Source organism: Ochlerotatus camptorhynchus, unplaced genomic scaffold (assembly GCF_037179485.1).
Source record: "Ochlerotatus camptorhynchus isolate MF236.1 unplaced genomic scaffold, CSIRO-AGI_Acam_v1.1 ptg000550l, whole genome shotgun sequence".
Taxonomy (NCBI): domain Eukaryota; kingdom Metazoa; phylum Arthropoda; class Insecta; order Diptera; family Culicidae; genus Ochlerotatus; species Ochlerotatus camptorhynchus.
Window position 1 is genome coordinate 827,025 of NW_027041033.1, and position 13,635 is coordinate 840,659.

The 13,635-nt window shown below is 40.2% G+C and overlaps 1 protein-coding gene across 1 annotated transcript; it reads right to left on the reverse strand.

Annotated features, from left to right (window-relative positions):
- Positions 1–574: 574 nt before the first annotated feature.
- LOC135713355 (uncharacterized) lies at positions 575–13,459 on the reverse strand. The gene is made up of 3 exons (XM_065236463.1): positions 13,298–13,459; positions 858–981; positions 575–795 (listed from the first exon to the last, which is right to left on the reverse strand). Exons 1-3 carry the CDS (start codon positions 13,457–13,459, stop codon positions 575–577), a joined length of 507 nt encoding a protein of 168 aa, XP_065092535.1.
- Positions 13,460–13,635: the final 176 nt, after the last annotated feature.

The window sequence follows — 13,635 nt, forward strand, 5'->3', positions numbered from 1 at the left end:
TGATTAGCAAAGAGAAACAAGAAGTGATCAATGCTCAAGCCTGTTTTCATTGAGACCATTATGAAATTAAACTGCCTGTGTATAACAGAATTTATTGACAGGAAAGGGAATTTGACAGGGGACAGGAGGTTCTCTGCATTTTCCGATACATGTAGGTCGAAGTGCTACGCGGGGCAGGGAGAGTAATAAAATCAATTGAACACAATTTGACTGAAATCAAATCGAAGTGGGAAATGAGGACATCGCAGGGCAATTGCAATGAGATCGCGCGCAGGAAAATAATGTGATTGAAGTTGGCACGGACAATTTCAGGCACGCTTTTCGGCAATTGCAATTCGGTCGTTGAACTGCACCGGTGCTGTGTGAACTCTATATTCGCTTAATTGCGGTCCGAGAACCGTTTTCAGGCAGCCAGGAGCAGAGCGGAAAATGACGTGCTAATGGTTATTGCCGGTTGGTCAGTCATCATCGAATTTAATTGGACACAAGTACTCGCGAAATGTATTCTACGTGCTGTTTCATTATCGTTAAAATATTGTACTGAAAATCGAAAATCGTCGCGCACTACCAGGGACTACTTCCGTTCGCGAAAGGTGAAAATCGTATCCATCAGGAAGATGACTCCGTTGATGATGGCAACCGACCCCTTGGTGATGGCCAGGTCTCGGGTTCGCGTCCGGAAGGCGTGCTCCCAGGCTTCTATGATGAAGACGCCCGCGGTGAGAAATAGGGCACATCCCAGCAGGCTGTAGAAAAGATTCAACCGCCGGTGGACGTGGGCTTTCATGAGGTATCCTTTGGTTAGAAGCTTGTTGTGATTTTCTGTGAACATATCTAAATGTTTCGATTTTGCTTACCAACCATAACCGTTGTCAGGATGACGATGTATCCGCAAAAGGTGCCAGTCGCCAGGAATCCCGTTATCAGATCACCGTCGTCGAAGCTGTAGTAGTGCAGCACGGTGCATGCGGTGGCAAGGCACTGAAAAGAAATAATGTCCCGTGTGATTCAGAGGGCAGGACTGAATACATCAACATATTTTAATTTTCTTGAACTAGATTTAAAAACAAAATAATCCTATCCGTTGAACAAAGATTGTGATTATATTCTACACGTATTTGCTTTTGAAAATTCATAAATATTACTGTTGATATTTAGAGAAAAGATCGTAGTGTGCTTTGCTCGAAGCGAACATCAGCCGTCATGTTTTGTAAAGTTTTAATTAGTGTTCCTTCAATGAGGTTTCGTTTGCCATTCAGACAACCGCCAAGCATCATCTTCGATCGGTTCGGTTGGCATCTCGGGACCTAGCCTTATTGGTTGCCAGCTCTTTGTGTTTCTTACGAGTGGGTCAGTTCTTCCGATTGACAGCCTGAATCCATTCAATCACAAGTCATCTTCGTTCACCTTTCCTGCTGGCATCATCTGGTTGATCAACTGATTGGCCCTACTGGATTTCTGGTTCGCTTGTATTTATCATTGGACGTCATCCCCGACACTAAGAATATGCAAATCTATTATCGTGCTCAGTAAACCCACCCTTGAGTTTTGAGATCACTGTAACAATGTGGTGAGTCCGTTGCAATTTATTCTTTTAATTATTTTCCTTATGATAATCGCCGGAGGTCCTAATAATGCGATATGTTGTGTGGTGTTGGGAGATGTCTCTATTGGAAAGAGATTCTCTATATCCGAGAGTTACGCGTAGAACCAGGTTGTGGGTTGGTTTTGTTAAAATATGAATCAGCAGTACTCATAGATGCCTGTTGCTGTAGATTTTCACCATCGCCTTGTTCTAACAAGTTAATCGTATGCCTGTTCGTAAAAATCAAAACCGCACAAGGCGCGTTAGGCCCTCCCCAAAAGTAAGACAGGTGTTGTTCATTTGAAACGCTAATGACTTTTCGGAGTTAACTCGGATTCACTTCCAATCTTCAGCCAAGGTACTCCCAATACTCCAAAGGATCTACATTTTGTTCACGACGAAAATCGACCAACTACAGCACCACCTAGAGCCGCGAAAGTGAATTTTTCTCATACAAAATTCAACCTCTTTGAGCGAGGGGTTCCTGTGAACCAAATGACTTTAAATTTTGACAAGCGGTTTCTAACCCCCCAAACTACCATTCCAGGGATTAGCGTTTGAAATTCCAGACGTTGACTTTTTTTTTTCCATATAACGCTGAAACGCTCTACTGTAGATGGGCGTCCAAAAATTCGCTTATGCATTTTGGTGCACGGCTTTTATAAATGAAGCGATATTCTTCAAATTTCTCTGAAGATCTTTCCTGAAGTTCTGCAAACTTCCCAAAGGGGTAGGTCACTTCTGCGAATTTCTCTGAAGTTCTACGAATTTGCGGGTGCTAAAAGTCTGTGAACCTTGAATTTCTCTGAAGTTTTCAGAACTTCCCTGAAATTCATCGAATATCGCTGAAGAATCACGGCTATTTCGCTTAAAATTCAAAGTTCTTAATTTTTTTCTGAACATCAATGGACATTCCCGTAAACTCTAAAGTTCTATGAACTTGCATGTGAACTTTCCTGAAGTTCTGCATATTTATCTGAAGTTTTGAATTTACCAGACGCTCTACAAATTTCTCTGGAAATCTACGAAACTCTTAAAGTTCTGCAAATTTCTCGAAAGATCTCGGAACTTGCTTGAAGTTCTGCCAATTTTCCCTTAAGTTCTGCAAATGTATCTGAAGTTTTTGCCCAAGTAGCACAATTATGTCCCAAAAAGTTGTAGCAACTTGTTTATAACTGAAATAAGTCGTATATAAGTTTCCAAGATCAATTTATAATAAGGGTGCTACTAGGGTAATTTCCCTGGAGCTCTGCAAATTTTCATGAAGATCTTTGAAATTATTAAAGTTCTGATCTAAAGATCAGCCATTTTTTCTGAAGATTCTCGGACTTTCCTGAAGTTTTTCAAAATTCTCTAAAGATTCACGGCCTATCCCTGATGTTTTTAATTTTTTTTAAGTTCTTCGAATTTCCCTAAAGGTCTGCAAATTTCTTCGAAACTCTACGAACTTCCATTAGAACCTTGTTGAAGTTCTGCATATTTATCTGAAATTCTGAGATTCCCTGCTGTTCTGCAAATTTCTATGGAGATCTACGAAATTCTTAATGTTTTTTTTTTAAATTTCACCAAAGATCTCAGAATTTGCCTGAAGTTAAGCAACTTTTTCTGAAGATTTTCGGATTTCCCTGAAGTGCTTTAAAATTCTCTAAAGATTCGCGGAATATCCCTGGTGCTTTCATTTTTTAAGTTCTACGAATTCCTCTGAAGTTCTGAAAAATTCTCTGAATTTCTACATATGTGCATGTGCTAAAGGTCGACGGATTTTAAATTTGCCTTAAATTTTCAGAACTTCCCTGAAGTTCATCAAATATCGCTGAAAAATCATGGCTCTTTTTTTGAAGAATAAAAGCTGTTAAAACGTTTCTGGAAATCTATGAACTTTCCTGTGAACTACTCTAAAGTTCTGCATAACTTGCCTGCAGTTAAGCTAATTTCCCTGAAGTTCTTCAAAATTATCTAAAGATTCACGACCTGTCCCTGATGTTCTTATTTTTTTAAGTTCTACGAGTTTTCTTGAAGTTCTGCAAATTTCTCTGAAGATCTACGAACTTTCCTGAAGTTCTGCAAATGTATCTGAAGTTCTGCAAATTTCCCTAGAGATCTTAAGATCTCAGAACTTATCTGAAGTTTAGCAAATTTTTCTGAAGATTCCAGACTTCCTGAAGTTTTTCGAAATTCTCTAAAGATTCACGACCTATCCCTGATGTTATTATTTTTTTTCAAGTTCTACGAATTCCTCTGAAGTTCTGAAGATTTCTCTGAATTTCTACAAACTTGCATATGAACTTTCCTGAAGTTCTGAAAATTTCTCTGGAGATCAACGAAATTCTTAAAGTTCTGGAAATTGGACTTCCCTGAAGTTCTTCAGAATTCTCTGATGAATCACGAACTATCCCTGATGTACTACGAATTTCCCTGAAGTTCTACACATTTCTTTAAAGATCTCAGAATTTGCCTGAAGTTCAGTCAATTTTGCCTAAAGTTCTTCAAAATTATCTAAAGATTCACGACCTGTCCCTGATGTTATTATTATTTTTAAGTTCTACGAATTTTCTTGAAGTTCTACAAATTTCTCTGAAGATCTTAAGAAAGAAGCTTTCTGAAGTTCTGCAAATGTATCTGAAGTTCTGAATTTCCCTGGAGCTCTGCGGATTTTTCTGAAGATCTACGGCATTCTTAAAGTTCTGATCTTAAGATCTCAAAACTTCGCCGAAGTCCTGCAAATTTTTCTGAAGATTTTCGGACTTCCCTGAAATTTTTCAAAATTCTCTAAAGATTCACGGCCTACCCCTGATGTTTTTAATTTATTAAAGATCTACGACTTTCCCTGAGGTTCTACAAATTTCTGTGAAGTTCTACGAACTTCCATACGAACCTTTCTGAAGTTCTGCATATTTATCTGAAGTTCTGAATTTCCCTGCAGTTCTGCAAATTTCTTAGGAGATCTACGAAATTCTTGATCGTTTTTAAAATTTCTCTAAAGATCTCAGAGCTTCCCTGAACTTCAGCAACTTTTTCGGAAGATTTTCGGTACAGCCCTGAAGTTCTTTAAAGTTCTCTTAAGATTCAGGGACTATCTCAAAATTCTCTAAAGATTCACGAATCCTGAAGTTCTGCAAATTTCTTTTAAGATCTACGAGTTTGTATGTGCTAGAGGTCTACGGACTCTAAATATCTCTGAAGTTTTCAGAACTTGCCTGAAAGTCTTCAAATATCGCTGAAGAATCACGGCTCTTTCGCTGAACTACTGCGAACTACTCTAAAGTTTTGCGTAAATCTCTGAAGTTCTACAAACTTGCATATATGAACTTCTCTGAAGTTCTGCGAATGTCTCTGGACATCTACGATATTCTTAAAGTTCTGGAAATGTATCTAAAGATCTAAGAACTTTCCTAAAGTTCAGCAAATTTTTCTGAAGATTCTTGGACTTTCTTGAAGTTTTCCGAACTTCTCATAAGATTCACGGACTATCCATGATGTTTTTTAAGTTCTACTAATTTCCCTGAAGTTCTGCAAACTTTATTTGAAGATCTACGAAATTGCATATATTCTGCATATTTATCTGAAGTTCTGAATATCCCTATAGCTCTGCAAACTTCTAGACTTCTGGAGATCTACGGTATACTTAAAGTTCTGAAAGTTTCTTTAAAGATCTCAGAGCTTCCCTGAAGCTCAGCAGCTTTTCTGAAGATTCTCGGACTTCGTTGAAGTTCTTCAAAATTCTCTAAAAAATTTCGAGCTATCCCTGATGATTTTTTTTAAGTTCTATTCAATTCCATGAAGTTGTGCAAATTTCTCTGAAGTTCTACGAACTTGCAAATGAACTATCCAGAAATTCTGCATACTTTCCTGAATTTATTCAAATTTTAATTCAAAAGGTCTACGAACTTCCCTGCAGTTCTTTCAATTTCTCAAAAAAATCACAGACTTCCCAAAAGTTCGCAAAACTTTGCTGAATGTCTACGAACTTCCCTGCGGAATTTTTTGACGTTCTACGAACATTCCTGCAGTTCTGCAAATTGCTCTGACGATCTGTTAGCTTCCCTGAATTTCTGCAAATTTCTCTCGAGATATGGACTTCCCTGAAGTTCTTCAAATTTCTTTGACGATTCATGATATCCCTAAAGTTCTTAAAACTTATGAGAAGATGTACGAGCTTCCCAGCGGTTTCTCTTATGTTTTGAAAATTTATCTCAAGTTCTACGAACTTGCATATGAACTTTCCTGAAGTTCTGTACATTTATCTGAAGTTCTGAATTTCGCTAAAGTTCTGCAAACTTCTTGACTTTTGGAGATCTACGATATACTTAAAGTTCTGGAAGTTTCTCTAAAGATCTTAGAGCTTCCCTGAAGTTCAGCAACTTTTTCTGAAGATTCTCGGACTTCCTTGAAGTTCTTCAAAATTCTCTAAAGATTCGCGGACTATCCCTGATGTTTTTATTTTTTTGTAAGTTCTACTCAATTACCTGAAGTTGTGCAAATTTTTCTGAAGTTCTACAAACTTGCATATGAACTATCCAGAAATTTTGCATAATTTCCTGAAATTATTCAAATTTCTCAAAAGGTCTACGGACTTCCCTGCAGTTCTAAAAATTTCTCAAAAAATTCACGGACTTCCGAAAAGTTTTTCGAATTTCCCTGAAGTTCAGCCAATTTTCTCTGAAGTTCTTCAAAATTCTCTAAATATTCACGGACTTTCCTTGATGTTATAATTTTTAAGTTCTTCGAATTTCCCTGAAGTTGTGCAAATTTCTCTGAAGATCTACGAACTTCCCTGCGGAATTATCCGAAGTTCTACGAATATCCCTGCAGTTCTGCAAATTGCTCTGACGATCTGTTAGCTTCTCTGAAGTTCTGCAAATTTCTCTCGAGATATGGACTTCCCTGAAGTTCTTCAAATTTCTTTGACGATTCACGATATCCCTAAAGTTCTTAAAACTTATGAGAAGATGTATGAGCTTCCGTGCGGTTTCTCTTATGTTCTGAAAATTTATCTCAAGTTCTACGAACTTGCATATGAACTTTCCTGAAGTTCTGCATATTTATCTGAAGTTCTGAATTTCGCTAAAGTTCTGCAAACTTCTTGACTTTTGGAGATCTACGATATATTTAAGGTTCTGGAAGTTTCTCTAAAGATCTCAGAGCTTCCCTGAAGTTCAGCAATTTTTTCTGAAGATTCTCGGACTTCCTGGAAGTTCTTCAAAATTCTCTAAAGATTCGCGGACTATCCCTGATGTTTTTAATTTTTTGTAAATTCTACTCAATTCCCTGAAGTTGTGCAAATTTTTCTGAAGTTCTACAAACTTGCATATGAACTATCCAGAAATTTTGCATAATTTCCTGAAATTATTCAAATTTCTCAAAAGGTCTACGGACTTCCCTGCAGTTCTTAAAGTTTCTCAAAAAATTCACGGACTTCCGAAAAGTTCACAAAACTTCTCTGAAGGTCTATAAACTTCCCCACAGTTCTGCAAATTGCTCTGACGATCTGTTAGCTTCCCTCAAGTTCTGCAAATTTCTCGTGAGATACGGACTTCCCTGAAGTTCTTCAAATTTTTTTGACGATTCACGATGTCCCTAAAGTTCTTCAAATTTCTCAGATGATCTACGAGCTTCCCTGCGGCTTCTTTTATGTTCTGAATATTTATCTGAAGTTTAACGAACTTGCATATGAACTTTCTCCAAGTTCTGTAAATTTATCTGAAGATCTGCGAGTTTCCCTGAAGTTTTGAAAATATATCTGAAGATTACCGGACTTCCCTGAAGTCCTTAAAACCTCTCTGAAGTTCTACGAATTTCCCTGAAGTTCTACGAATTTACCTGAAGTTCTTAAAATTTATCTGAAGATTTATAAAGTTCCCTGCAAACTTCTCTGAAATTCTGTTAATTTCTATGAAGTTCTGTAAAATTCTCTGGTTTTCTGGCCAAAAATGACCCCAGGTAGAAAATAATGTGTACAGATATTAATGTAGAAATATTATTTTCAATATTTTTATTTTAAATCCAAACATTATTTCTTGTTCACTTTTCTATAGTAGATCCCACACAAGTGTGGCACTAAAATGAACATTCAATGGTTAGGTTGGTAATATTCTCTATTCTATTCTCCGGTAAAATGTGTAGCGGCAAATTTGCCATGTTTGAAAAATCAACGCTCAGCCATTTATTGACGAACTTTAAATTTATTGGCGTGTAGTTTTATACAATTTAAGAGTGTTTTTTTTCAGTATCAATAGATTTAAAATGCATTGGTAAATTGCTGAGTAATTATTTTTCAAACATTGCCAATTTGCCGTTACACTTTTTACCGGAGGCATCGTGTTCGGAGTGTTAACGCGATGAATCAATGGTGGCCTGTGAGTGTGTAGCTTCCGGAAAGTGGATACTTTTGAATCCAAGATGATGACTTCCGGTTTTTGAAAATGCCTCGAAGACCCTACAATATGGCTATCAACGGAACGGGCTTGACAAGTCGATATCCGGTGCATTTTTGAGATCCAAGATGGCGAACCGTAATTCAAGATGATGACTTTCGGTCTATGGAAATGCCTCGGAGATCCTTCATTATGGGTACATATCTACAGACGATATATAGATTCCGGTGCAATTTTAAGATCCAAGATGGTGACTTCCGGTTTCTGAAAATGCCTAGAAGACCCTACAATATGGGTATCTACGGAACGGACTTGATGAGTAGATTTCCAAAATCGCTATCCGGTGCAATTTTTAGATCCAATATGGCGGAACGAAGTCCAAGTGGCGACTTCCGCTATATGAAAATGACTTGAAGACCCTACAATATGGGTACCTACGGAATAAGGTTGACGAGTAGATGTTAAAAATCGATATTCGGTGCAATTTCGAGATCCAAGATTGTGGACCGGAAACCAAAGATGGTGACTCCCGGATTATAAAAATGCCTTGAAGACTCCAAAATATGGGTATCTACGGAACAAGCGTGAGAAGTCCAAAATTGATGTCCGGTGCTGTTTTGAGATCCAAGATGGCGGACAGAAATCCAAGATGGCAACTTCCAAATTGTGAAATTCTTCGAAGAACTTGTATAATGGGCATCAACGGAACGGGTTTGACGAATAGATGTTAAAACTCGATATCCGGTGCTCGATATTTTGGGATCCAAGATGGTGGACCGGAAGAAGATGACTTCCGTTTTGTAAAAATGCCTCGGATATCCTACAGAGACCCTACAATATTGGTTTCTACAGAACAACATCCGGTGAAATTTTGAGATCCAGAATGGCGGACCGGAAGTCAAAAAGCAAAATAGCAAGAAGGGCCCATGCATTAATTATGTCACGCTAAATCGAGCAGAAATTTACCCCTTCCCCCCTATCGTAACGTTTTTCCTATACTTAATGCATTGCTTGTCACAAAATCGCAGACCCTCCACTCCCCCCTTAGAGCGTGACATGATATATGCATCAACCCAGGAGGACATCGAGAAGAGAAAATGAACAACAATCAACCACTTCGGAATATGTTGGAGAATGTCTACGCGAAGCAGCTGGCAAGACTCAGGATGATGGAAAGAACGTCGATCAAGGAACATCTCAAGATCTTTGAAGAGCTCATTCGGCAACTCAAGTCTGCTGGTGCGAAGCTTGAGGAAGGAGACATGGTCTCGCAGCTTTTTGTGACCCTGGTAACTGCGTTGGAGAATCTGGGTGAAGACCAGCTGGCTCTAGATGTGGTGATTGGTGTTGCCAAGGGCGACCAATGATGACTGCTTGGCATCAATGAACGATTTGCGGAGCCAATCTTCAAGAGGACGGCCAAAGCTGGCGTAACGGTGAGTTTCGGACCGATTGTTGGTGAAATAGCGATCTGCCCATTGAAAGATGACTTTTACGAACTGAACGTCTTCTATTTCAACGGTTCTGCACATCTGTGTGCAACTCAAGACGTCAATCTTTGGCATCGCCGATTGGGTCACATTGGTAAGAGCAAGAGCGTACTGGCCAAGCAGTGCCGTCAACCATTCAATGGAACCCGACCACGTGCTAGCCGTCCATTGAAAAGGATCCTTTCTGACGTTTGCGGTCCGAGCACGCCTGTTGCCTGGGATGGATCACGGTACATCGTCTCGTTTGTAGATGATTATACACATTTTGCAGTCGTTTACCTAATGAAGAAGAATTCCGAAGTCTTCGAGAAGTTCCGCTGTTACGAGGCGATGGCAACAGCAGCGTTGACCGTTGACCAAGGTCGTAAATATTGTTCCTACGAACAGAGCCGATACTGCAACGAACAAGGTATCCAAATTGAGCACAGAAAGGTTTAACCGGACGTTACTAGAGAAGGTTCGTACGATACTGGAGTGGAGTGGAGTCAAAGGCCCCGAAATCCATGTGGGGTGAAGCGGTGTTTGCTGCAGTTTATATAGTCAGCAAGAGTGGACCCACGCAAGTTTTCGGATGCAAGGCTTTTGCTTATACCCTGGACAGACTATGGCTTATATCATGTAATATAAGCTATCTTGCAATGAGCACTCATACATCGTGTTTTCACTGGAAATCCTATATATGAGTGCTCATTGCAAGACAGCCTATATTACATGATATAAGCCATAGTCTGTCCAGGGTATTAGATTCCATCGCAACAGAGAAAGAATCTATACTCCAAGAGCAGAGCTGCAGTGATGGTAGGGTATGATCCTAACGGCTACCGCTTATGCTATGCGGAGACTAAACAGCTATTTATCTCTTCAAAGAGACGTTAATTTCAATACATTTTCCTTTCCGTTTTCTACGAATAAGCAACCGGAATTGCCGCTGACAATTTTACTGTACGATCTGGAAGTTGAATCCAACGATGAGCAACATTATGAAGCAATTTTGACGACTGCCACCACAAGCCGAGCAAGAGGGGGAAAACGTGAATCAGAGTGTTGGATCTGGTACGTTGCTGATTTCTGATGACGAATCTGGTGACAACGATGATGATGTGCAACTTTGAAGACCGGAAGCGCTCCATTCGCAGCAAAAACTTGATTCGAACCTTGATACGGCAATCAAGCTTTCGATGAGCCAACCTGCGATCACTCAGTCAACGAACCGCCGATGAACGTAACTGGTTTTTTAGCTGTGAAAGACGAGCTGAACTCCAGGAACGAAAACAGCGTCTGATGTCTGGTGGAACGCCCAAGCAATGCTGTTGTTATCAGTACAAAGTGGCAGTTTCGCATCAAGGAGGATGAAGATGGCAAACCTGCCCGTTGTAAAGTGCGTCTAGTAGCCAAGGGCTTTTAACAGAGGGATGGATTGGACTACACTGACACCTACGCTCCAGTTGCAAAAATGGCTACGATTTGGACTGTCCTAGCTGTGGCGGTTCACAGGAAAATGTACGTGCATCAACTTGACGTGAAGACCGCTTTTCTCGATGGGGCTCTTCAAGAGAACGTGTACCTGGCTGTTCCTGACGGGATTGATGCGCCGTCCAACCTGGTATGCAAATTGAAGAAATCTTTATATTGATTGAAGCAAAGCCCACGCTGTTGGAACAACAAGTTGAACGAAGAAAGAGTGTTCACGCTCTCCTCGGTTTTGGACATCAAGAAGACACTTTCCGAGATGTTCCAAATGTCAGATTGCGGTGAAATCAGCTACTTCCTGGGAATCAAGATTCAGATACTCAGTCGCTGAGTTGGTATGATTGGCCGTGTTGATTTCAGCCTCATGGGACAATGATAGAGTTCCTGCAGTTTCTTCCAAATCTGAGTAAATTTCATGTGGAAAGAAAATTCTCTGAGTCAATTATTCTCAGTCGCTGAGTTGGTATGATTGGCCGTGAAGTTTTCTGCTGCAAGTTCAAGATATAAGCACTACGATGCAGCCATACCGAGAGTTACTGGGAAGTATCATGTACACAATGCTATGTGTTCGTCCAGATATCAGCTACTCGATAGGATACCTAGGTAGATATCAGCAGAATCCAGGAGATTTCCATTGGCAAACTTTGAAGAGAATCACTCGCTACTTAAAAGGCACAAAGGACATGAATCTCCTATACACCAAGAAGGATAATTAAACTGCTCTGGTGGCATTTGCCGACGCGGAATGGGCTTCAGATGCTGTAGACAGGAAATCTGTATCCAGTTTCGTATTTAAAGTTTTTGGCAGTACAGTTTCCTAGGCCAGCAGGAAACAACAGATGGTGGCCTTATCATCCAGTGAAGCTGAATACGGTGCGGTAAACTTGGCTGTGCCACGATCTTCGAGGACAAGCACGCAGAATGCAGAAGAGCGAAACACATCGATGTCAAGCATCAGTTCCTGTGGGATCATGTCAACAAGGGAACAATGGAGATTGAGCCAATCCCAATCTACAAGCAATTGGCGGATATATTCACCAAAGCACTGGATACTACAATATTTCAAGAACACCGGAAGCTCCTAGGATTATCCGATTAAGAAGAGGTATTGTTGTAATCGAAATCGAAGCTACCGAAGACTTTATTAGTTGTCAGCAAGTCCTTAGCAACGCTATTGATTTCATGTTTAGTTACAAGAGAAATGTTATGCGTTTATTTAAAACATGCTATTCATGCATATTCATGCGTTTATTTAAAACATGCATTATTTCATATTCTGGTCACCCGAAACATGCCTGAGTGTTGAGGAAGTGGTGTAGAATTTAATATTGAGTAATTTGAAGTTGATGTACTCAGCTCAAAAACAGGCACATTGTTAACATGCAAGCTCAATATGGGGAAATTTTATCCTACCTCATGGTTGTTTCAGTTTGAGTGGGCGAGCAACTCGCAGTTGCGACAACTTGATGTATGAAGTCATTGTTTACTAAAGCAGTTTACGGATATTTGGCAAACAATTTTCCTATTTATTCATACCGGCAAACCCTGAGGAACGGATACTGAGTGTCAGCAACATTCAAGCATGTTCTGGGTGCCCCTGTGATAGTGATCATACAATGAAATGAAGCTAATTTTTCACTGATAAAGGCTCCTACCACCGGTAGGTGGATTAATCGGGTTTTTTGTTCATATCTCCGGAACCAAACATTCGATCGGGATAAAATTCAACAGGGCTCTATGGGATTCAGAAACATATTTACGAACTGGAAAAAGTTCCACTTAAATCGATTCAACCGTTCAACAGAAAAGTGGATAAGTTAAAAAAAAATACACGTATACAAACGGATCAAAAATGTAATTTTCAAGTGACATCATAGCCTTTCGGTACATCTGGCTGTACTAGAAAGGCAACAATCATCCACCAGCGTCTCAGATACAATCAAAAGCTCTCACAAAATTGCTGCTAAAGTCTCCCATTTTAAACCCTGTGATGTTGACCAAACGACAAAGAAACAAGCGAACCACAATCGCCCGAAGCTATCAAGATCCAACCGCGTTGGTGTTTTTCACTTTTCACCCTCTTAATTCTTCACGATTACAGCAGCCACCTCCAGCTATAGCGATGTCACACCGGCACCCATCCGTTCCTGCTGAAAACAGAGCTGGACTACACTAACTGACCATCAGCATTCAAACAGATCAAACCGTGTCATTACACATAGCTTTCGACGTAATTAAACCATAGTCGGAATTTAATTCCCATTTTACCAAACGCTGACCACACAAGTTCCGCTTTTTTTCCCCCCGCATTGACCCATCCCGAAAAATCGAAATCAATTATCGGATCACGAACTCGACGGAGCGCGCTCGGTGCGTACCAATTCGAGGAATTTGATTATCGACATCGGTGGTTTTCCGCTGGAGGACCTGAGGGTTGGCGGTAGGGACCCATCCGGCGGATGGTGAGGACAGGATACCACCGTCGCTGGCGGGTGATGAATCCTTGGCGGTGGCACTACGGTACTATTATTTTCAGGCATGGGGACTCGAATTTGTTTTTCTTTTCCCTTCAGCACAAGAGGAGGTCGCGAGCAAAACGTCTTAATTAATTCAAATTTTCACGCAAACTGAGCAGCGATAGCGAAGCGACCGGGCGCGTTTTCCAGTTTTCGGCTATAATGGAAAAAGAATGAAGATGACGATGATGATGTAGATG